Genomic DNA, 24,446 nt, shown 5'->3' on the forward strand with positions numbered 1-24,446 from the left:
TACAGTTTCGCACTCTCAGAATCTCCGTGAACTGCTATTAACAATTTCTCTACGTTACAATGGTTCCCAGCCTCCGTGTAGTTGTCATTGCACCTGAACTATGAGAAAAAAAATGATCAAACTCCAGCTCTAAACTCGTTCACTACATCAACGCAGGATCTCATCTTCTTTCCCCTCTGAGATGCAGTTGCAACCAGACTCTGTGTTGGCTGTCAGTGCATCAGGCATGCTGTCATCCTTGCCCATTACAGCACAGCTAAGCCTCTATGCAACAAACTTCAGTGTAATAAAATCTCCAAAAGTAAAAAAAAATAACTTCTCATAAACTGATGTTCATAGAACATTGTGTATTTTAGCCTTAATATAACAAGCTGTTTTAAATTGCAATTTCGATGTAAAAAATTTTTGCTTCTCACTGGGTTACATCCGATCTTTTACAAACATTATTCCTCGGCTTCAACAACAAACTGATCATTTAATTCACATTAAATAATGTTGGCAAGTCACCACGTGATTCAGTAATTCCCATCACAGGCTGCACCAGCAGCTTTTGCTGGGAGTAGGCTGGTGCAATAAACCACATGCTTCCAGGCATTCAAGGGCCTTGGTTAAAAACAACTTTAATGCAGCAATGATTTATTCTAGTTCTTGCCATGATTTCAAGGCATGTCATATATCAAGGTGTGGCATATACATATACGTAAATATCTACAGAAATTTTCGCTCACGGACACCTTTGCCAATGCCGAAATCAGGTTTTCTGTGACACGGAGCCCTTAACCCTTTCCCTACCGAAAAAAAAAAAAGAAAATTTTACCACATTTACAGGAAACTTTTTTCGCTAAGTTTGTAGAGCTTCTTTTTCTGAATAAAACGGCACCATTATTTCAATTCAATGGGGTTTCCTTATTCAACAAATTGTGTAAAAAGATGCATTAAACAAGGCTTCACTGCATGGCCTTGTCGTCTTCTAAAAAACGCTTTTTGCAGGGCTCGATACACTATGAAAAAAGAGAATACGAAGAAAAAATAACCTAAACATTGTAAAAACATGCACATGAATAGTGGCTACTTTTACGCAGTTCCTAAAGCAGTTAGTAGACCGTCTTCATATGGCAGACTCACAGGCAGCCGCAAGGTCCTCCGGGCCATCCGCAGAATAGTCGTCATCAGACTCCTCAGATGAGAACATCACTTTCTGTTTCCGAGCAAAACTCTACAGAGCTGTGGTGTGATGAACAGTCGTCAAATTAACTTTTACGCGCGCTTCCATTGCCTCGCTTCGAGAAGGCAGCCATGCTTTATGCGAGAGTGTTAGAGGCGGCAATATAATGAAAGACGAGGCACAAATGGCACAATGTGGACAAGTGTGGTGATCTAGTGCCAGGAATCGCATCTAGATGGAATAGGACGAGTATAGTTGCCATAAGTTCACCGTGTGAGAAATTTTTGTTTATGACGACTATATTCATCATTGGCTATATTGGTACGAAATTCCATGACGACTGTACTCATCAACGGGAGATAAATGGTTAATGCCATTGCATTAATACTTATTCGAACTGTAACGAAGAAGAGGGACACTATAGTGGGCCATGCTCTCCGGGGCTTTCTAGTGGGTCAACCTCTCCAGCGCCTTTGCTCAGAGAACGCCGCTCGTGCTGGGAGTCCGTGCCCTGCTCTAACAGTCGGTCCCAAATGCAGGTGACTAATGAAGGCCTTTAGAGATTATGTTTTACCTTCTCTGAGACCGTGTTATTTTCATTACGCATTTCGTGGTATAAGAATGCTCTCTGCGCAAATTACGTTCACATGTAGAACCTACATACTGATTCGTAAAGCAGATTTTGACTCGCTCTCCCTTTGGAAGAACTGACGAAGGGCTGTTTCGTACTCATAGAAATTGTGCTCATCTTTGTTGACTCAACTGTAACGTGTTTGCGAAACAAAACAGCATGAAGAGCTCTATATTGTTGCCTCTCAAACTGGGAAGCAAACCACTGATAAGGCAAGTACGTTACCTTCGCAAGTGACAGAGCTCTGCAGCATTTGGAAATCTTTTAACTGTCTATGGTGTCACTGTGAAGATGGTTTCCAGTTTGAGCAGAGGGATAAGTACACTGCATTTCCACTCCAATGCGGCCACAGCAGCACACAACGTATGTGGCTTGTGACATGCCTACGATCGCAGTGCTACATTTGCCGTCACGAAGCAAAGCTGTGCCAAACTATGCTTCCCGCCTGGCAGTCGGCAATCCTGCCCATCTGGCCACCATGCCTTTCAGGGGCCACGCACAGGCTTTGTGGCGCCAAGCATTCTTGGGGAAAGAGAGGTCCCGCTGCAGTACATGCCTCATCGAGGACTCGTTTCGACAGTGGCAACACGTTGTGTCGCTATATTGATTCAATGTTAGCGTGTTGCCGTCAACAGTCATCGTGAGATGGGTTCTGCCGATTATTTCTTTTTCTTTTTTCTGTTTCTATGTGTCGGTGCAAATAAAAATTGTCACGACTGACAAGTAGCCTTTGCACCCCCCATTGCCGATGTGCCGTGTGTAAAATGCGGGAGTGCAGGAGCTGCTGGAGGACTTTGCCTTCCCGGCGTCCCGGGTGGAGGCCCAGCTGCGAGGTGGTGCCGGCGACGGGGGTGGCACGGCGGCGGTGGCCGTGTGCCCCGGGCCGGACGCCCTACGTGCGGCCCTCGACCTGCTGGTGGCGCTGTGCACCCAGAGCCCCGAGAACCTGGCCGCCTGCGCTGCGCTCCTGTCGGACATGTTCTACGCCGACCAGCCACCGCTGCAGGAGTGGGAGTACCTGCCCCCAGTGGGGCCCAGGCCCCGAGGAGGGTTCGTGGGCCTCAAGAATGCCGGTGCCACCTGCTACATGAACTCGGTCCTGCAACAGGTATTGCTCGGCTTAGGCTGCGACAGCCTCTGGTGGGGGGACGGTGGTGGAAACGACATTTCAGCACCTCTCGTTGTGCACGTTCTGTGTCCCAGCTTAATTGGCACTTCTCATTATGATGCAAATGGATGCAAAACAGTGAACACAATAGTCCTGTTCTTAGTTGACATTGTGTCTTAGTGCACCATAACAAGTATGAACCAGCTAGCCTATAGACAAGTAGCAGCTTTTTTTCATGAACCAGACTGACTGGCATGACTTGTGGATCATGACCTGCAAGACTGATGTCACCCCAGTGATGACGCCACGGTTAAGATTGGTTTGGCAGGATATTAAACAGAAATTTCATTAGTGAGGTTATCAAGAAATTTTCGTGCTGAGAAATGCCAATTATACGACTTTCTCAGGAATGCGTGGAAATGTCGTATAATATGTCCAACAAAAATTATGTCTATAATATATAGTTTTGGGGTACAGATTTGTGAGGAACTTCAATTTAAATTCTGCCGTCAAACCCCACTGCAATGAATGCCACTTCAACGAAATGTCCTGTACAAGGAATAATTTTCAGTTCCCTGTCAGCTGTCTGTAGGAGCCAATACATAAATAAACCAACACATTTTCTTCTGCCATTCTGCTTCAGCAAAATTTTACAAAGCAATTCTAGGCTCTAAAATTTCATTTGCCATGCTGGAAACACAATGTCCAACATTTTGGTGCATTCTGGCACATAAAAATATTTCTGCAAGGTATAAATTATGCGCTGGCACCACTGGAAACTTCTGCTGATGACTGAGTGTGGAGGCTGGCCATTGGGCTGGTCATCCTTTGTTGTTGGCTTGAAACTTCTCAGCCGCCAACAGTTCCAAGGTCAAGCTCGATCGCCTCTGCGAGTCCATGCTGCCCCATCTCGCCTTGCTGGTGCGTGGCTAGGTTGTGGTGCAGGTTGTACACCTGTTGCTCCGTTTGGTTTGCTCAAAGATGCCTTTCTTTGTGCTTTTCAACATAGCACCCCTATGCAGGAAAGTTTTTTATCCTTAGAGGATAACGCTCACACACTGGCCCAAGTTGCAAGTGAACAAAAGAAAGGGGAAAAGTTTGAAATTTTGCCAGTTTGATGTCCACCACTGAAGCGAAAGAATCCATTAAAAAACACTTTCATCAGGCACATCGACCAAGCGGAAAAAGCTGACGACATTAACGTACGAAAGCTCGATAATGTAGATATTGTTTGTGGAGACAAGGGCAAAAAAAGATGCCTATCAGTTGGGAACGCCATGCGCAGAAGACCCTAAATTACACTTGCTCTCGGGGAATCTATGACTGTAAAACGGTCTTGAACTAGCCCCCAGGGTTGGTGAAAAAACACAGTCGGCGGATGGCATACACTGCGGTGAACATTGTGGTATAGTGTCGCCCCCTGTCAGATCTCTGTGTTATCATACATTTATGTTTCATAGTAGATTAGCTAGATGGCACACCCCCCCTTCTGTCATGTGACGAGCTGGGACCAATCAGGAGGTGTCATCTGGCATGGGAAGTCCTGTTTAGTAATAAACGGCCGCGGGTCGGCTGAGTCTTCGTTCCGGTTTTCATCGGGAGCAGTTAGCTCCGAGTCTCCTTCACTGCGTCGGCGCTCGCCGCGTGTTCGCTGGGCATGGGCCCCCACTTGCCTGCCGCTGCCGACACAACATCTTTTGGCGACGAAGATGGGGTTCCCGCAGCGCTTCCGACCGAAGCCCCGGGAAACCAACGAGCTTCGTAAGTGAAGCAACCCTTCCCGTGTCCGCACGGCAAGCAAACGCCGCCGACACACTTGGTGTCGCGAGGCTTCCGAGCCTAGGCCTTCTCGCCCCTTTGTTCTTCCTTGCCCCATTCCTGCTGCGAGCTCCGGCTTGTTTTCTGCACTGTCTCCTGCACGCTACCGGGTATGGCGTCTTTCACGGCAAACCTGCCCGTTCTGGAATTGCCCGGGCCACCGTTAATTCCATGGCATCGATGGAAAAAAATTTTTCAGGCCCACCTCGAAGCGGCCGGCGGAGACTGGACGGACGCGCGACGAGCGTCCACGCTTGTCAGCGCTCTCGGGCGTGAGGGACAACGGAAGTACTTTGCAGACGAGGAGCAGGAAGCAGCAAGGCAGTTAACCGGCACAGCGTCAGCGTCAAGCGAGGCAGCAAGGCAGTCGACCGGCGCAGCGTCATCGTCAAGTGATGCGGTCCTGCCAGCGTCAGAGTTCCAGAAACTCTTGCAGCGGCTTGACCGGCTGTTCGCCGCGTCAACAAATGTTCTGGCAGAGAGGCACGAATTCACCAGTCGAAGGCAGTTCGAGGGAGAAGGATTCCTGGAATTCGTGACCGCACTGAAAGAGAAGGTGGTACAGTGCAACTTCGGCACAACCTACAATGAGCGCGTCCGAGACTAAATTATACATGGCGTAGCAAACGTCAGCATTCGCGAAAAGCTGTTAGCTCATGGCGAAACCTTGTCCCTGGACAAGGCAGAAGAAATTGGACGCTCTTTAGAAGCCCTGCAACGAGCAAACTGCGCATTTGACTCCGAAAAAATTCAAAGAATCGAGGCAGCTCAACTTGGCGCTCCGTCGACGAGCCATGATGGCCGACTTCTTCCGGGGAGCTGCCAAGATGGCCGACGCAGTCCGGGAGGCCATGAAGATGACCGACTTCTTTTGAGAAGCCGCCAAGACGACCGACTTCTTCCGAGAAGCCGCCAAGACGACCGACTTCTTCCGAGAAGCCGCCAAGAGGGCCGACTTCTTCCGAGAGGCCGCCAAGAGGGCCGACTTCTTCCGAGAGGCCGCCAAGAGGGCCGACTTCTTCCGAGAGGCCGCCAAGAGGGCCGACATTTCGCACATGGCTCCTCCGGGAACCGTGGTGCATGCGATCGGTGTGGCAGCACGAAACATGTTGCAACGTACAGGAATTGTCCAGCAAGAAGCCAGCGGTGCAACGCCTGCCACACCTTGGGCCATGTTGCATCAGTATGCCGAAAAACCCGTACTGTTCAACACGTCTCTTCCGCAGAGACGCTGTCTTCAACTTCCGCAGGGCAGCCGTCCGCGTCTGTCTTGAACAAACATGTCAACCAAATTTTGCAGTCGAGCGCGGTATGTGGAGCTCGCATGCAAAGCACGAAGTCACCTTTTTCTCCGGCACTCTCTTTTCAACAGAAGCCTTCACCTCACTTTTTTCAGGCTGCCATATTTTGTCAGATTCTCATACGCGGCTGCTATAGGCCAATAATTGACAACAATCAAGAAGGATGTTTGGATCAGTCCACTTCTTTCTACTGTTACTGTGTGTATTTATTGACGCAGTTTAATAAACGCCATGAAGTAAGTGAAAATCTCCATATTGAATTTACACAGAACTTACATACTTCCGTAAGTGCGATTATCGTATTGTCTCATTGCAGTGATGATGAAAAACACATTAGTAAAACTGTGAATCACGAAACCAGTTCTTTATTGGCCGAGCCTGTGCCCACGCACAACATACAGGCTATATTCAAAATGCAACGTAGCGGCAACCACAGTCGGCGATCGTCAAAATCTCATCAGTGGGTCAAGTGCGTCGACACTATACATGAGTCGTCGAAGCTTCCATGATAATCAGTGGTGCCCGTGTGTCTTCCAGAAAGGACTACACAATTCATGTCACGCATATAATCATATTACACAAGATTCGGTCACAGCAGACAATGGATAGAACCATCGATAACATTCCTTCTGATACATGCAGGCGTGTCGTGCGCTTAGCAATGACATTTGTTAGCCGGTGAAAAAGCGTTCACACGAGAAAGATAAGCACACGTGTGATTGCCCGCTCTTTAGAAGCATTGTCCCAATGCTACAGACATAACAGGAGAGTGAACAAGTACACATTGAGACATGTGCTTGTTCAAATCGAATATAAAATCAAACTAAAAAAAATCCAAATATTGTATCGAATATTTTAAAATTTTTCACAAAATTTAGTGCTTATGTCGCAGAAACGAGACGAGACAGCTGCATTCGATGCGAACGAAATCAAGATTCTTCTTTTTCTTTATTGCTTTCTATAGCGTGCGCGCCTCTGGAGCCCGCCGTCTTCTTTCTCTTCTTGCCCACTCCCATGAGTTTCAACAGCTTCCGGCCACGAAAAGCTTTCTTCTCGTCATTAGAAGCAGCCTTCAAGTGTGTAAAGATGTTGTACTGGGGTCTCCGAACGAGTCTTCTTTTCGTTTTTAAGAGACAGAAGCGCGGCTTTGCGTCGACTCCAGAATATACTTCAATGACCTTAGCCAGGTTCCAGAAGGATCTAGGAGTGCGTGCACCTATCAAAACAATATTTCCTTGGTTCACCGTCATTACTTGCTTTCTTGCGCTACACTGCTCTCTCAGTTCTTTCAGATATTCCCTGTTCCATCTTTTCCAGCAATCTTTCGTGGTTTTTTGCTTATTTCTCCACATTTCTTCTATGCTGACCTTTATTTTTTTTTTCCCTTCGGTTATGTCTTTAATCCTATGCTTTCCACCTATTATATCAGCCAGCACAACAGGTAGAGGCTTATCCAGTTCGCTGTGTACATATGTCAACGGTCTGTTATTAAGGATAGTTTCAACTTTAGTTGTTAGTGTTTGCATCTCTTCTCTTGATAACAGTCTTTTTCGAATAATATTCTTCATTGCTGGTTTCATGCTTCGTACCATCCTTTCATAAAAGCCTCCCCACCAAGGAGCTTGTTCTGCGATGTACTTCCATTTGATTTGATCTCCTTGGCTTGCTCTTTTGGAGACTTCTTCCTGTAGTTCTTTAATCATACGATTGATGGCTCTGTTGGCCTTCTTGAACGTCCTTGCGTTGTCACTGTACATGGTGCAACATAACCCTCGTCTTGCTGTAAATCTTCTGAATGCATGTAAGAATGCTTCTGAGGAATCGAAATTTGACATTCGACACTTCCCTGAATGCACAGAACCAGCGGATGTGTACTTTCGAGATCCCAAGGGCCTCCTGGCGTTTCGAGACTTTTTTTTCTCGCCTAAGAATCTGTGACGGGCAGAATTTGCTGATGATCTCGAGTTTGTTTGTCTCGGCTGTAGATAGCCCAGATGAGGCCGTTCTCTTACGCATTGCATTTATCTTAGGGGACGTGCATGGCTTGTTTTGAACTACATCGTCCATTACTGGAAAGCAGTCGGGGGCCATTCTCGCTACAGTTTCAGCTCCTTGTACCTCAGTGTACCTAGTCTGTGTCGAGCATACTTGGGTTTTAATTACGTTATCCATGACTTCGAAACAGTCCTCGACTATTTCAACTACTGTTTGGGGCCCTGGTTATTCGGTGTAGTTAGATGGCGTGGGCGTGCTGGGCGTGTCCTCGTACATGGTGTCCACTTCGCCAAATGACAGAGTGTTCGTCGACGATGCCTCCTGTCCTGTGACGTCATCCTGATGGTAGTCATCAGCATCGATACCTAGCACATTTGCAAGGAGATTCAAGACTTCACTTTTCGGCTGTTCTATTGAAGGTTGCTGGATTACTTGAGTAATGTTTGATGGTGCTGGATTGATGATCAATGTGACGTTGGACACCTCGGCTTCTTCCATACCTTCAACTGCATGAATGATGGGCTTTTCTACAATAGTGACGTTAAGTACCATTATGGTTGACTTCTCCATTATTGTTGCTGATATCTTAGCTTGACCTTGTACTGTCCAGCCGAATATGGTTTCTGCTGCTGTCAACCTTTCTTCTAGTCTTCGGATCCCACCTTTCATTACTTGCCAGTACTGGTCTGATCCAATAAGTAGTCTGATTTCCATGCATGATGTGCTTCTACATAAACTGTTAGCCAGCTTAAATCCATCCTCTTCACACTTCTTTAGCAGTTATATAGGCAGGAATGGTAATCTTTCTTTTGAAATTATGTCTACCTCCAGTGCTTCCAATAACACTTCTTCACTACTGTAGGCACTCTTCAATTTAACTTCAACCGAATTCATGACTCTTTCCTTTTGACCTCCTCCGAATGAGCCTATTGTGAGTCTTTCTTTTCCTTTAACTTTACAGCCAAGTTTCCCAGATAGGCTTTTCAGTATGAATGATCTTTGGCTGCCAGTATCAGCAGAACACGATAATAACATGACTGCCTTCTACCTTCTGCTAATGCAACTGCAGTCTGCAGAAAAACACTTGACGTGAGGTTCATAAACTGGCAAGTAGATGTTTTCTCTTCCTGATTTTCAATTTTACCAGGAGTAGATGCTCTACACTGTGCTGTCAGTTCTTTGCTTCGGCACATAGACGTGTGCCATTTTTTACACATCTTGCACCTAATGTTTGCCTTACATATTTTAGCAGTATGGCGAGGCCTGGTACAGCGGAAACATCTGTTTGCCTCTTTGAGCTTCATTTTCTTGTCTTCATAAGGCATCGTTTTCCTGCAATCATCAGTAAAATGGGTCGTATTCTCGCAAAATATGCAAAACTTTGCAGCTGTCCTTTGAAAATTAACAGTTCTTGTCTGCTGCTTACTCTCCGTTCTGTTGCCGTAGCTTTCTGTCCTTTCTGTCGACAATTCCTCTCTGCACTCTACCTGATGTTCTATGTATTTCGTCAAGCAGCTGAGAATATCTTCTTAACCTAAAGCCACGTTCTGATCTTGTGCTGAAGATCTATTGATCACTTCTCTTTGTTTTAACTGGAATCCAATGTACAGATCGACTGGCAAGGCTCTTTTCAAGTAGGAAGCAACATTGATGCATAGGACTCGCTTTTCAATCCTAAGGATTCCAATCCATGTATGTGCACTTGCACCTTTTGTGGCAGCTTTCTTAAACCGTCATGGTCGTTGCAGCTTGCCACTGTATTCAAGCCGGGTGGCTGCGGGCCACGGGTGCCACTACGGGCTGACTGGTATTGCAGCCTGGCACCGTCTGGGACCGTGGGCGCCCTCAACTCGGACGCTGTGTGCACCGAGTGGGGTAGGACCACTGAACAGAGCTGACGTCTCCTCGCGGCTGCCTGTATTGCGCCCATTTTGGGTGCTGTTTTTTGGTTGCCGGTTGCTGTCAGAGTAGCGACGCTTTAGGCCTAAGGCTTTACGAAGCTGCCTGTCGCACGTGGAGGGACACAACCTGGTGGACCGTGGCGTTGAGGTGTTGCACTTTGCTTCCCTCATTCTAGTTAGCCTCGTTTGAATTGAAATTACTCGTCCGACTCAAGGAAGTGAGCTTCGTTCACGGGAAGTTAGCGTCTGAGTAGCTGCCCAATTTTTGGCTATCCGAGTTGAACATCGTACCACGTGGGCGATGCGCATGCAAAATTCCTCTCCCTTGCACTACTTTAGTGTTTGTCAAGTGTGTTGAGTGTACGCAGCGTGAGTGGAGTCACCCCTGGTTTGATGTCACATGCACGTCGTCTGCACTGCTGCCGCGGACTACGATCGAGCCACCCCGAGCAATGGTGATGCTGTGGCCAGTTCGGCGTAGCGACTTCAGCGGCCGTCTGTATGTAATCACAAAGGACACCACAAGTGTACCACAGCAATCTACTTAAACCCTACCAGCAGAGGGAGGCCATTGTGAATATGTAGCTTAACCAACGTGGGGAGATGCCTGTCGAATTTCCGGAGTTAACATCAATAACGGGGGCAAAAGACATTCACGAGACCATTGACAAGCTAGTAGAGCAGGCGGAGTTGAATCCCAATCAAAGGGCCGAACTGAAGGAACTCGTGTTTGAATTTAAAGACATATTTTGAGACACACCTGGCAGGACTACTGCAATCGTTCACGATATCGAGTTAACCTTATCAGACCTAGTTCATTCGAAAGCTTATTGCATTTTACCTCGTCAACGACAAGTCAGGGCCACGGAAATAAACAAGATGTTAGAGCTAGGTGTAATTGAGCCAGGAGAGAGTGGTTATACCACGCCTCTTATCTTGGTTGAGGTCCCAGGAAAGGAGCTGCGACCGTGTATCGACTACCGCCGGCTCAACTTAATCATGAAGGACCAGACCTACCCAATACCGGATATCGAAGAAAAGCTTGAGAGAGTTAGCAGTGCTAATTTTATCTCTACACTCGATTTAGTAAGAGGGTACTGACAGGTTCTGTTGACCGAGAGGGCAAGCAGGCTTGCAGCGTTTATTTCCCCGATGGGAACCTTTCGGCCGAAAGTCCTGAGCTTTGGATTGAAGAATGCTGCCTATTGTTTCTCTAGCCTTATGGACCAGGTGCTACGAGGAATGGAGGACTTTGCACTTCCGTATCTCGACGACATAGCAATCTTTTCTTCATTGTAAGTAGACCATATGCAACACTTGCAAACCGTGTTGTGTCGTCTACGAGAGGCCAACTTGACTGTCAAGGCTCCCAAATGCCAATTAGGGTGCGCGGGGAGGTAGCTTATCTAGGTCATGTAATAGGGCAAGGCCATCGTCGGCCTTCAGAGGTTAAACTGACCACAGTAGACAACTTCCCGCAACCACGCACTAAGCGGGACATCAGGTCATTCCTTGGCTTGACAGATTATTACCAAAGATATATCCCGCATTATTCCGAGATTGCAAGTTCTTTAACAGATGCTCTCAGAAAAACAGAACCGCAAACGGTAAAGTGGGATGGCGTAAAAGGAAAGGCTGTTAGTATGCGGAAGAAAGCACTAACGAGTCAGCTAGTGTTGACACACCCGACTACTCTAAGCCATTCATTCTTCAGCGACAGGGGTATGGGGGTGGTGCTTTGTCAAAAGAGAGATGACGAAAACGAACACCCATTACTGTACGCCAGTAGAAAGCTTTCAGTTCGTGAGGAAGCGTACAGTGAATCAGAAAAGGAATGCGCCTGCGTAGTATGGGTGGTGCAGAAGCTAGCTTGCTATATCACTGGTTCAAGGTTTACCATAGAGACTGACCACTGTCCCCTCACATGGCTACAGTCCATGTCTACGAAAAATGGCCTTCTTTTGCGCTGGAGCTTGGCTCTTCAACAGTACTCCTTCGATATTCGCTACAAGAAGAGTAAACTTAACGGCAATGCCGATGGTCTGAGTCGTTGCCCCTAGAGTAGCGAAAGCTGCATGCTCACTCTGGTTTCCGTGGAATATTTATGTTGGTATCTTTCTTTCATGTTTTCATTTCATTTCATTTCATTTCATTTTATCACCTTAAAGACGCATGAGGGGTATTACATAAGGGGTGGGTACATATATTTTGGTGAGCAAGTGTTAACACAACGAAACATGACTGGTAACATTATTGCAAAGTTGGATGAGCACGTGATGGCTGCGATGTCGTTGGGTAGGTCGTTCCAGTCTGCTGCAGTACGGGAAAAAAATGATGCGGCAAAGGTGGTAGTTCGGGCACGAGGTCGGGAAACTTGAAGCAGATGACGAGTGCGATGAGATATGCGGGCTGGAGGGACGATGTAGGGTGTGCGGCCTAGTGAAGTAGGGAAAAATTTATGAAACAAGCAAAGGCTGGCAGTGCGGTGATGAAGTGATAAGGGCAATAAGTCAGATTCAGCTTTCAAAGCTGACGCACTGATGTCTTAAGAATATGATCCATTCATCCATGATGAATGGATGAATGGTGGCTGCTCTGTTTTGGACTGATTCGAGTGCATTTATAAGGTAAGCTTGGTGCGGGTTCCAAATGGGTGAGGCATATTATAATTTTGTTTTCTTTTATTATCATGAAGTTGTAGTTGATTGTTAGCTGATTTTAGTAACCACTTCTTAACGCTTTCAAGAAATGTCTGTTTTTAATGTTTAGTGGGGGAGGACGCACGAAAGGGATGGGAAAGCAGTAGCGGGTTTTCTTTCTTTCTTTCTTTCCTTTTTTTCTTTTTTTTTTTTGTGTGTGTGTGTGTGTAAAGCCTGGTGTATATTGGGGGAGGGTGGCCTTGTGCTCATGTGCCTTGTAGTTGTGAGTCTGGCACTGTTCTGGAGTGATTTGCTTGCCCAAACAGGAGACGCGAGACTGGTTTGCAAGTCCCGTTTCACCAGACCGGACCAGGGAGAAAAAGCATACAAGAGCGCCACGAGGACTGATGAACGACTGCAAGGAATCTACAAGCTATGAACCAAGGGTTCGTCACCCCGGAGGGAAATTCTGCTGCTGAAACGCTCATCCCTCGCCAGTGGCTGGTGGCCCCTATGCATCGGGATCTTCCTCCCCTGCTGGAGATGCTGTTACGGTTGGCGTGTAACACCCCGGTCAAAAAGGATGCTCAGCCACCATGCCTCATCGAAACGGAGGGTGGATTCCTATTTTGCTATGGTTGTCTCGAGTGGTTGCTGCTGTTACGGTTGGCCTGTAACACCCTGGGCAAAAAGGATGCTCAAGCACCATGCTCATAGAAACGGAGGATGGATTCCTAATTTCTTATGGTTGTCTCGAGTGGTCGCCGGTCGGCAGGACGCCCCACAGTGTTTACAGGCCCCCTTTGTGTGTGTGTGTGAAAACCCTTTCTACAAGCTGTCCGACTCTAGCGAAGACCCTTTTGCGCGAACCGACGTCGCCTAAAAGAAAAGATCAGCCGCCCATCCCGGACCCGCAGGTTGCCGCCAGCGGAGGCAAGCAAGTGCAACATCACCGAGGAAAGTGGGAGCAGCCGAAAAGCACCGAGTGCATGTCAAAAAAACACCAGTGCATGTCACGTGACGTTGACGTGAGCAAGATTCCGCCTGTCGTTTTAGTGGCCCTATTTAAGGATCCCCGCAATCTATCTTTCAATTCATCCATTCTCTTCTTCTTATCCTTCACCAACCATTAAATAAACAAGGCAAGTTACGCACTACAAATCATCTCGTCCTTGCCTGGTCGCCATGGTCTACCGGATGCCTGCAGCTCGCTGACAAGGCCATGTTACCTAATAGTAACGCCGGTCAGGGTTCGAGAAACAGGTGTTGCAACAATGGGCATTGTCATAAGTGTAATTGATAAAAGTGGTAGATACCATTGGCCAAATTAACCATGGTCATCTGCGGGCATGTTTTTCAGCTAAGCTGTCATTCTCACTATTACGGAAAGCTGGACTAGTTTTCTTCCAGCATTATGAAACATGGTTATGGTACTAAGGAAAGACAGACAATCTGCACATGACGGTCACTGGACATCAACTGACTTGACTGCACTAAATAACCAAATATTAGATGCATGAAAGGTACACTCACTTCAACATTCAAAACTAGATGTCTTATCATACAAATCACCAATCATGAATGCCCACTACATATCATCTGGTTCAAGTAATCAATTTCTTTACTCTCGAGAACCTCATGAAACGTGTGCTAATACAGTTATCAGCTTCGTTGTGAAACAAGCTACTATAAGTATCGAAGGTAAGGGGGAGACACTGATTAAGATGGGTGTCCAAAAGAATGACACAAACCTTGAATTCACTGCATGCTTTCAACGAGCATTGAACATGTTAATGGGCAACTCTGATGTTTTTTAACCATATCAGGATATTGTCATTTTGAAATGGCATTGACAGACCTGTCACCGGTAGGGTGGTTCAATTGCTTAGAAATTCATCAATAATTTAAATAACTAATAAACAACATACCGAAACTGAAACGGGTAGCTGCTTCGTGTGATGTCGTGATCAGTCGATGACGTCAGGTCCTACACTACTATAATGTAAACACGCAGAAAGTGGGCTAAACACGCAGTTCACATGATGCTAACACCGAATAAGTGAAGCTGGAGACGTCTCCTGATAACACAGGGAGCTTTTACAGATTTTCCAAACTATACAGCGGCGATTTCAGCGATGATTTCAGTGGCAATTTCAGCAACGGTGGCAGTGTAGTCTGTAACGTCACAAACACAGGGTGGCCAGTAAAAAGTCATGAGTCGGGAACGCAACCAATCTTTATAATTCATGTTCAGGAAAACTAAATGACTTGCAGCCATATCGCTTGACACAGGTAATCGGGGTGCAAAAGAGAACATATATTTAAAATTTTATAAAGATCAGTGGACATCGAAAAATCGGCCAAGTTGCCCTAAGCAGGAAAAGGACTGATGGGGGATATTTCAATGTCCTTCGGTTTCTACTTGACATGGATTGTTCTGTGCAGCAAATAATTTAGGACTTTAGCCAACAGAGAGTAGGTTTTAAGATTAAGGCATAGAAAGCCATTCAGTAGCATGGCAAAGGATCAAAGAATCATGGAAACCTTGTTTGGTTATCCCAATCTTGAAAGGTAGGACAGGGCTTATGATGCGTTATATACTGCGCTTGTGGTTCACAAGGATTTAAAGCCGTAATGTTTGATTTCTGCTTTGGGGCACCCTCACATTGTGGTGGACTGAACAAGCACCGACTCGCTACATTTAAATCGGCCATCTTTTGTGTTCAGTTGAGGAAAATGTATGCAATGCACGTGCAGCAGGTGTTTTTTTATTGCAGTCTTTGTGAAGAGTGAAATGCCTAGTGGTGTCTTTTCACTCCTTCTGCAGCTTTACATGATCGAGAGCATCCGCGAGGGCATCCTGGCTGTGGAAGGGGCAGCCACTGACCCAAACGAGGACTTTTCGGGAGAGGAGCGGCCTGACCACGAGGTACAGCCATGTGAAATTTATTCTGGTCTCGGCACCCAAATTGGGGACACTCTCTTGGTCAACATAAGCACATGAGCAGCCACACGTTTCGGCAGCGCAACTGCAGACACAGGAATGGATTTGCCGAATGTAAAGTGTGCCCACCTGTGCAAATGTTATGTAAGGCACCTTTTGCTGCAACTCATGAGAGCAGCACTTGCCCATTTATAATCAGGTGGTGCAGCTCTACACTGATTATGGTGCACTTGCGACTTAGCTGCACCAAAAACATAAAAATTCCTTACATTGTGCTCACTTTGCGCCACCAGCAAGAGCTCATGTTCTGGCAAGATTTAGAAGACAGCGGTGAATAGCCTAGGTTTTGTGACATGACCGCCAAATTCATCTATTTTTGAGCGTGCCCTTTGTTCCAGTGCTATAATGGGCGACCATGTTAGCACGCATGTTTGTGGTTTGTCAAATAACTATGAGTTGTGTGTTTTCTTTCTTATCTCGTGAACTTAGCGCTTCTGCGTGTCTGTCCACTCGTTGCTGTCGTCTCGCTTGCACTTCAAGTTTATTAGCCCGCTCTCAAGTGTTGCTTAAAAACATGCATACAACAGTAGTGTCAAAGTCTCATGGTGGTAAACACAATGCAAGGAACGTTTAAGTTAGAAAAAGCCTTTATGGGGTGTGAGCCTAAGAAAAATATATATATCAAGAAAGCATGCGTTACAAACCCAATAACCTGAAAACCTAACACACGACAAACTATCCACAAAGCGAGTTAATTGTGAATGTTGTCTAAAGTCCTTACACACGACGCGCTAAGAACTTCAAAATATTTACAACAAGTCCATCGACTTGGCCGCGTCGCCTAGTTGTCGCTGCTTCCAACGACATGTCGTTGGGGCCGCTGATACGTCGTGGACTTGACGTCGCTGCGTCCGACATTTGGCCCACGGTTGACCAGTTCAGGGAGTTGGCAGTGGGCTGGACGAGGTGCCTGGATGGCCCAGTCGACTCCTCTTAGCCTGCGGATCGTAGCCGCATGTAGTCCAAGAAACGGCTCCGTCAGCCTGTAGCTGTGCGGTCTCTGGTAGAGCGCCCGCTCGGCTTGCTAGTCGCAGCCGCGGCAGCTGAAGAGCAGCTTCCACTGAGTTGCTGCGATCTCCGCGCTCCACCCACCTTGTCCGGCCTCCAGTTCCTTCTGCCCCTCGTCATTCCAGAGCGTAGCTGGCCCGCTCTCTTCGGCTACGTGTCTCCTTTTCCCGTTGGCCACGTAGCTCCGTGTGCACTTTGCACTTCTTCTTCTTTCATATATTGTATTATTTTTATTCAGACGCTCTTATTTTCTAGCTTCTTTTTTTTTTCCTTTTCTTTTTTTCCACCGACTCCTCGTGCTTTCTCGTCCTCTTCTTATCTTCTACTCTTTCTTCTTTCTTTATTGGCTCATGACAAGTACAAGCACATGATCACTCTTGGAATGCCACAGACCAAACAAGCCTTCTTGGTCACACGGCATCAGGAGGCTCTGCAGTTCTTTTAAATGGCTTTTCACGCGGCAACTATAACACTAATTTCAATCGTTTATTGTGTTTATTTTGTTTATGCACACCTGTTTCAGTAATGGTGACACAAGTATGCATTGTAAAATGTAAATGCAAAAGCTTTCAATAAGCTGCTCGTCACTTGTGAGGGACACCATAGCAGTGCACAATTCGTGTTTGAGTCAAAAGAAATTTTTGTTAAAGTCATTTGAACTACATGCCTTATTTTCCGGTCTATAAGTCACACCTTTAAGTCGCATGCCCCTCAAAATGGCAGCTTTTCCGAAAAAAAAATAAAATAATGTATACAAGTCACACCGGTGTATAAGACACACACCTGGTCATTCTATAAGCGATATAAAAAAAAATACAGTGACGTGTCACTTCGTGAATGCGGGTCACGCGCAAGCACATCGGTGCCATTCCTATAGAATTGCAATAGCAATGATACGAACACTCCAAGCACATTTCTGCCGTTGTGGTCACCGCATTACCGCATTGTTCGTATAAAGTCCAAGGGCGATAATATGTCCCCGTGCGCCATATGCTTTATGTGCAAGTTAAAGCGTGCAATGGTGAGCTGAATCGCGCATGAGGGAGGAAAGTGGGAAGGCAGCACGAGAGAAAGGGAGGGAGGGTTGTACTCTGGTAGCAACTGTGTAGTTTGCGCAGCGGCACATGCTGTGTCTTTAAAGCAATATGCAGATGTGTTTACTTGTGTCAACTCTCCTGCCATTGCTTGCGTTGCTGCTCCGTCCTCCCCGCACAGCACTTGGCAACTCCATCGCGAGAAGAGCCCGGCATCTCCTCAGCGCGCTGTTAGCTTAGCTAACAGGAATTCCTTTTATGATGCTATGCTGCAGTCAACGAGTTAATGCATTGCAACTGCATTAACCCTTTCTGGCTCGATTTTTTCCGCCATATGCGACCGCCCAGGGTCGATTTTTTTTGTTGCAGATTCCAATTCTTCTGAGGGACCTGTTTTGAAAAAAATTTACCGTAACTTTTCTAGGGTTACTGGAAAGTGACAAAAAATATTTTGCATTGGTATATGTGTACTGTTTATTCATGAATAACAACAATAAAAAAGGAAATAAACTTAAAAGAATTTAAAATTTGATTCATTGTTATACACATGGTTCGAGGCTTAGAAAATGCACACACAAGAAAATTTCGCAAGTCTCAAATGTTCATGCTCTTGCACTAATATTTACTTCCATAGCGTTATCGAATTGCGTAGGTGAACGCACTCGAGAAAACTGTGGTTCTGCACCCATCAAAAAAGCAAAATGTGTGACAAACTTACGCTAATCTTCATCTTATTGCCAACCAGAGGCAATTAGTTTTAACGATTCTCCAAAAAGAAAGAAAGGAAATGCATGCACTGCGGCATCCTTCCTATGCGCATCCCTGTGAGCACTAAACGAGCGAGAAATAGGCGGTCGTCCTTTGAGCGATTAGTAATGAGATAGCTATCAGTTTTGCGAGCGCAAGAAGCCGAAACCGCCCATGGAACAAAACTCAAACTGCCACCGCCGTCACACGCACTCATACGCGAGCGGTAGTACCGTTTATAACGCCCCGGAGCAAACTAGCTCTAAAACAAACCAATCAACGAAAACCGAGAGAGGGAGGCGTGAGAAAAAATTTTTTTTTATTCCAACATAGTGGGAGCAAATGCCAGGAAAGAAGAGGTTAGGAAATTGACAGACTTTTTAAATGTACAGACGGCGTCGTAAATATACGGCATCAACCATTTTGGACTTGTTTGCAGCCCTGTATATTTGCGTCATTGACCCTGAAAACGTTAAATGCACTTAAAGCACATTAGTAGATGCACCAAAATGTTTTAACATGTCAATGTTAATGGAAAAGAGCAAAGTGCTACGGTTTCTTTGTGCCACTCGAGGCTGGTATGTGGAAAAGAACTTGCACTTAAAACCTCATTGCATTGATATCATACCACATATGATCGTGTCGGCCACGGGCAGTGATGCATGCGTTGGAGGTATGAATAAGAGGATTCACTTCACTGGTGCCGTATTTAGCCAATTCTAATGTGCACGAATTAGCTTAAAGTAAGAAAATAAAAGTGCACCTGAATGTAATGTCCTGCAGATTTATAAAAGAAGAATGTAACATGCCCCCCCCCCCCCCCCCCCCCCCCCCTTTCACGATCAGTAACAAGAGGTACAGAATTTACCTTCACAAACGAGAAATGAGGTCGACGTGCAGCGGCGCGCTGTCACCACGTGTGCTTCACTGGCCACAGATACCCAGGCACACAGGGGCGGCGGCGCTCTCGGGCGATCACGTCTGTGGACACGGCCGTCACTTTCGTGAGGCTCTGCATTGAACTTGTTGAAGTATGTGTGCAACAGTGTTTATTTATTTTTATTTATTTATTTTACCCTCTGGGCAAAGCATTACAGAGGGGAGTGGGTAATACATAATAACACTGAAAATACAAACAACAGCAGAGAACAGTTAGAATAAGTGATCAACACAATATATCATTGAATAGAAGTGGTAACAGCAGTCCGAAACAATACAAGTTCAGGAATTGTGGCAGTTGAGGAAGGAAGGTGGTTCCAGTCATGTGATGTGCGAGGAATAAAATAATCCGAAATTGTTTCAGTTTTGCATGTAGAAATGCCTACCTTATGTATGTGATCTGTGCAGCGTGAAATATATGAAGAGGAATGAAGTAACTCGTAGCAAATAGACTCATGATGAAATATTTTGTGAAAAAGGCACAGGCGAGCAATTTTGCATTGTGATGCAAGTGAAGTTAGGCCCAGGGCAGTCTTCATAGTGGTTACACTTGATGTACGCCAAAAGTTAGAGAGAATAAACCGCGCTGATTTGTTTTGTACCATCTCCAGTAGATCGATCAAACTCTTAACACCAGGGTCCCAGATTGATGAAGCATGTTCTAGTTGCGAACGTACGAGTGTGGTATAGAGTAGAAGTTTGATGCTAGTTGGGACTTCGTGAAAGTTACGTCTCAGATATCTGAGCATGCGATTACCTTTGTTAATGATGTGCTCAATGTGCGCATGCCAGCTAAGGTTAGACGTAATATGAATTCCGAGGTACTTATATATTGTAACAGGATCAAGTCATCATCATCATCAGCCTGGTTACGCCCACTGCAGGGCAAAGGCCTCTCCCATACTTCTCCAACTACCCCGGTCATGTACTAACTGTGGCCATGTTGTCCCTGCGAACTTTTTAATCTCAACCGCCCACCTACCTTTCTGCCGTCCCCTGCTACGCTTCCCTTCCCTTGGAATGTAGTCCATACCCCTTAATGACCATTGGTTATCTTCCCTCCTCATTACATGTCCTGCCCATGCCCATTTATTTTTCTTGATTTCAACTGAGATGTCATTAACTCGCGTTTGTTCCCTCACCCAATCTGCTCTTTTCTTATCCCTTAACGTTACACCTATCACCCGAGGATCAAGTAACCGCATCAAGTAACACACCATTAAGACTATATACTAGCAAATGACTATTAACACGAGAGATGCACAAAAGTTTGCACTTTTCAGCATTTAAAGTCATATTCCAAGTTTTGCACGATGTTGAGATAGCGTTAAGGTCAGACTGAATCATGTGTTTGTCACTGTCATTTGTTATTTCCCGAAAAAGGACGCAGTCATCGGCAAAAAGATGTCCAGAAGAAGAAAGGTTACTGGGTAAGTCGTTGATAAATATAAGAAAAAGCAGGGGCCCCAAGACGGTGCCTTGGAGCACTCCGGAAAGAACAGGGTGAACAGTGGAATTAACAATGTTGACGGCAACAAATTGCTGACGATGGGTAAGGAACACTTCAAGCCATTTTAAAATGTTAGTGTCTAATCCTACCATGCGCAGCTTTAGTAACAAAAGATGATGGGAGACCTTATCAAATGCCTTTGCGAAATCTAGAAAGATGCAGTCGGCGATCGCGTGGCAGTCTAGAATCGCGTGAGTGAAAGTAGCTGTGTTTTGCATGAATGGGACTCCCCAAAGCCGTGCTGTGTTCCCAACACTGTGAGCAGAAAGTCAACGTGGCACAATGCCAGAAACACGGGAACCAATCGGCCGATGCATCCGGTGCCGAGATGCACCAAATCTCACGGAAGTGATAATATCTTCAAAAGCTATCAACCAAAAATACCCCTCTAGATCGTAGTCGAGCTCGAAATAAACCAACAGCAACCTCCAGAAAAATGTGCTCTGTCACTATTTTGTGGTGGCGACGATGCCATGTCTGGTGGCTCTGACGGCAGGCTGTTGCCATCACCGTGAATGTGGTTTTGGTTTCGTGTCTGATTGTAACATGCAGGCAATTTACACTCTCAGAAAGAAGGTGCATGCTGGATTCGGGTAAATACGGTAAGCTCGCTGAATGGTTGACAGTGCAAATGCTCTGCATGAGCTGCATCAATGGGGCATGCTCTTAGGTTCACAAGATCATTGCTAATGGTCGAAAACACATTGGTTTACTCAGCATTTTTAGGCAGTCATTGACAGAACGCTTGTAGCATCCTTAGCAACCCTCTGGCCATGCGGCACTGCAGGTGCACTACCTTAGCAGCGTGCCCAGCAGTACGCAGAACTAGCAAATGCCACCTGCGCCGGAGTACCCTCAGCATGGCACAGAAAAAAAAAACAAAGCAATTGCGCGTGCCGTAGCATTTGACCGGTGTGTTCAGGCATCATGTTTCCATGATAAGGCTACAATGGAAATTTCACTTGAGATAACCGTCTCACACCTGTGTGTGTTCGAATACCCGGAGTTTCTCTCCATTTAAATGTCTGCCGCAGCAACGAGACCCAGCATGCCATTGGAGTCATACGTCGGTTTGAATTACTGGAGTTAGAATTCTAGGTAGTGCATCTGCTGAAAACTAGACAGCATAGCCAAGCAGTTTTTTTACACACACTGAAGTTATAATCTATGGCAAATATAAGGCAATTTTTTCAGAACATGGGAGGAGTTAATCCAGAAAGGAATGACTGGTGTGAAACTTGCAATTGCTTGCTTCGTTGATGCGCTCCAGATTTATAGTGTTTGACAGCAAATAAGCTGCTCCAAATTTCAAATTTGCAGCTCTGAAAATGTCATTTTTCTGTTATTTACCTGCTCCAAATTTAAGTATTCTGCTCCAAAGCCAGTATATTTCTGCTCCATAAATTGCTCCTAAGTCTATTTCACCTGTTCTGTCCCTGTCACATAACACCGCTTTATTCAGGACAGCAGCACTACTTTAGACCTTTGTCACCACTTCCTCAGGTTCGCTCATTGACTGTGGCATGCAAGGTCCGCTGATCTTCATGTCACAGATATGTCATGAAACTTGCTTTTCACTTTCTTTCCAGTCTCCTGCTAAGTATTAGACACGCTATCACAGTGCACGTGAACTTTGCAAGATAGCAAAGCTGCATCGAAGAATGCCTGGCCGCCGTGCATTTCAGTGGAGCAGCAGGCTGCAAAATGAAATTGCATTCTTTTCAGTCCACCAAGAAAAACGCAACATCATTTGTGATAAATGTGGCTGCACAATATTGGAAGAATTAACTTTGCCACTTTGAAACATGGTGTTTCTTGCAGTGCAAATGTTGTAGTTTTGATATTACTTGTAGATGGTTTTACACAAACATACGTTCACGATTAAATTAACTACAGTGGACCAGGCGCAAATGCAGCCAAAGCATGTTTCTTTTCTAAAGATCAGTGACCTACTCCTGTCAACTCATTTCAGTCATTGTCTTCGTAACTTTGTTTTCTGTTCTTCACTTGGAAATATTATTGTGATCATTGTTACAGAGGATGTTTTCTTCCTCTCCCCCCTTTCATACCTTGGGCTGTTCGCCCCATGACGGAAAATTGTGCACATATTTAGTACAGTAAAACTTGGCTACTACGTACCCACTTAAAATGTACTAATGGTTAAAATGTAGTTGCGACGAATCCCCAACCCAGTCTTTATAGAGCCTAATGTATTGTCTGACTGCTTAAGCTGCAGTGCATTGTTGTTAATGTATATCTCTTTGTGTCAGATAACTGCCCCACCTCAACTCTCTGTGTGGCCAGTGCCACCCCATGCCACAGAAGATATTCTGGCTTTTCGGAAAGTAGAGTCCGGTCGACCAGTTCCCCAATGCCTATGCACTAAGGCAACGTGTTAGCCTCGGCAAAGAATGCGACTCATCAACAGACAGCTTGACTTATCGCAAAAAGCATCTTCAGCTAACTGCTCTTGAGTGCACATGATGCAGTGCTCAGAAAGCTCACTGCATAGACGCTCGCACAAAATGCAGGTCTGCCAGCATACACACATGTGTATGTTTGCTTTCGGAGGCTGACTTTTGTAAGACATCGGAAATGGGCACGTAGGAGCATACGGCTGACAGTGCACTTGGCACTGTGCGTGAGCTGGGCATAGTGCTAGAAACGCTGTCATCTGCTGTGGGGATGCACGACTCTCACGCATCCCCTGATACGTTGTTTTTCCGCATAGCTCCCTACTCCTGTAATCTGGCTTCGCCGCAAGGCCTGGGGCCCGCAGCGGTCGTTGTGGCTGAAGCGCAGTACGAGAGATGCCGCGAGTGTTTCGCTGCTAACGCCGCCTCACGGCGGGGTTACATGGACGCGGAAAGGAGAAGGCGCTTCCTCTTTGGTTCGGTATCGGCAAGCTGCACGGACGTTCTGCAAGTGCGCCGATCCATGCTTCTGTGAGACCGTCTCGTGAGGCCTCATTTGAACGCGCCACCGTTCGCGTGACCGTATGCGCGAACGACAAGACGTTGGGATCCAGCATGGGGCGAACATATTCGCTCGCTATCCGGTCGCGGCGAGTCGGACTTCCTAGATTTGTCACGCGTCCATCGGCATGTTTTGGGGATAGCAACTCGGCTAGCAGGCATTGATCTATGAAAGGTGCAATAAATGCCCTTGTGATTGTTTGCACTACTGTGTTGTCGTTCTTTTGTCCCAAGAGCAGAGCACGGGTGTAAGAATCCCACACTGCGTATGCATAAACAGGTCCAGTGCGGAGTCCCGCGAAAAGTGTCTCAGAAAGTTGTCACGATCGACGACACGCCACACGTGGTCCCGAACTACCGCTTTATTTTCCGGCACGCCAACCTTCCGCACCACACAACCACACTCCTCCCGCACGCTCGCGCCGCTGTCCTCCCCGCACTCACGCCACCTGTTCGTCGCTCAGTCAACTACCGTCGATCCCGCGCCTGGCCTCCGAGAACCGCGGCTCCTCGTCATGGGTCTTGGGCTGGCTTGCCGCGGGTCTTGCGCGTCACAACTCTCCCCCCCCCTCGAATCGTGAAGCTGTGCTGGTAGGGAGGGGCCATGGCTCATGGTAGAGCATCAACTGATCAGCATGGGCAGTAGTTCGATGACGTCCTGTAGCAGGATC

General features: G+C 46.4%; 1 protein-coding gene across 8 annotated transcripts in view; it reads left to right on the forward strand.

Annotated features, from left to right (window-relative positions):
• Nucleotides 1–24,446, forward strand: part of faf (ubiquitin carboxyl-terminal hydrolase-like faf) — a 607,534-nt gene that overhangs the window by 457,723 nt on the left and 125,365 nt on the right. For all 8 annotated transcript variants that reach the window (XM_072286629.1, XM_072286626.1, XM_072286628.1 and 5 more), the window contains 2 exons: nucleotides 2,575–2,904; nucleotides 15,386–15,487. In XM_072286629.1, the coding sequence (XP_072142730.1) occupies nucleotides 2,575–2,904; nucleotides 15,386–15,487 (432 nt within the window). The remainder of the gene's footprint in view (nucleotides 1–2,574; nucleotides 2,905–15,385; nucleotides 15,488–24,446) is intronic.

The sequence above is a fragment of the Dermacentor andersoni genome, chromosome 2, assembly GCF_023375885.2.
Source record: "Dermacentor andersoni chromosome 2, qqDerAnde1_hic_scaffold, whole genome shotgun sequence".
Lineage (NCBI taxonomy): Eukaryota > Metazoa > Arthropoda > Arachnida > Ixodida > Ixodidae > Dermacentor > Dermacentor andersoni.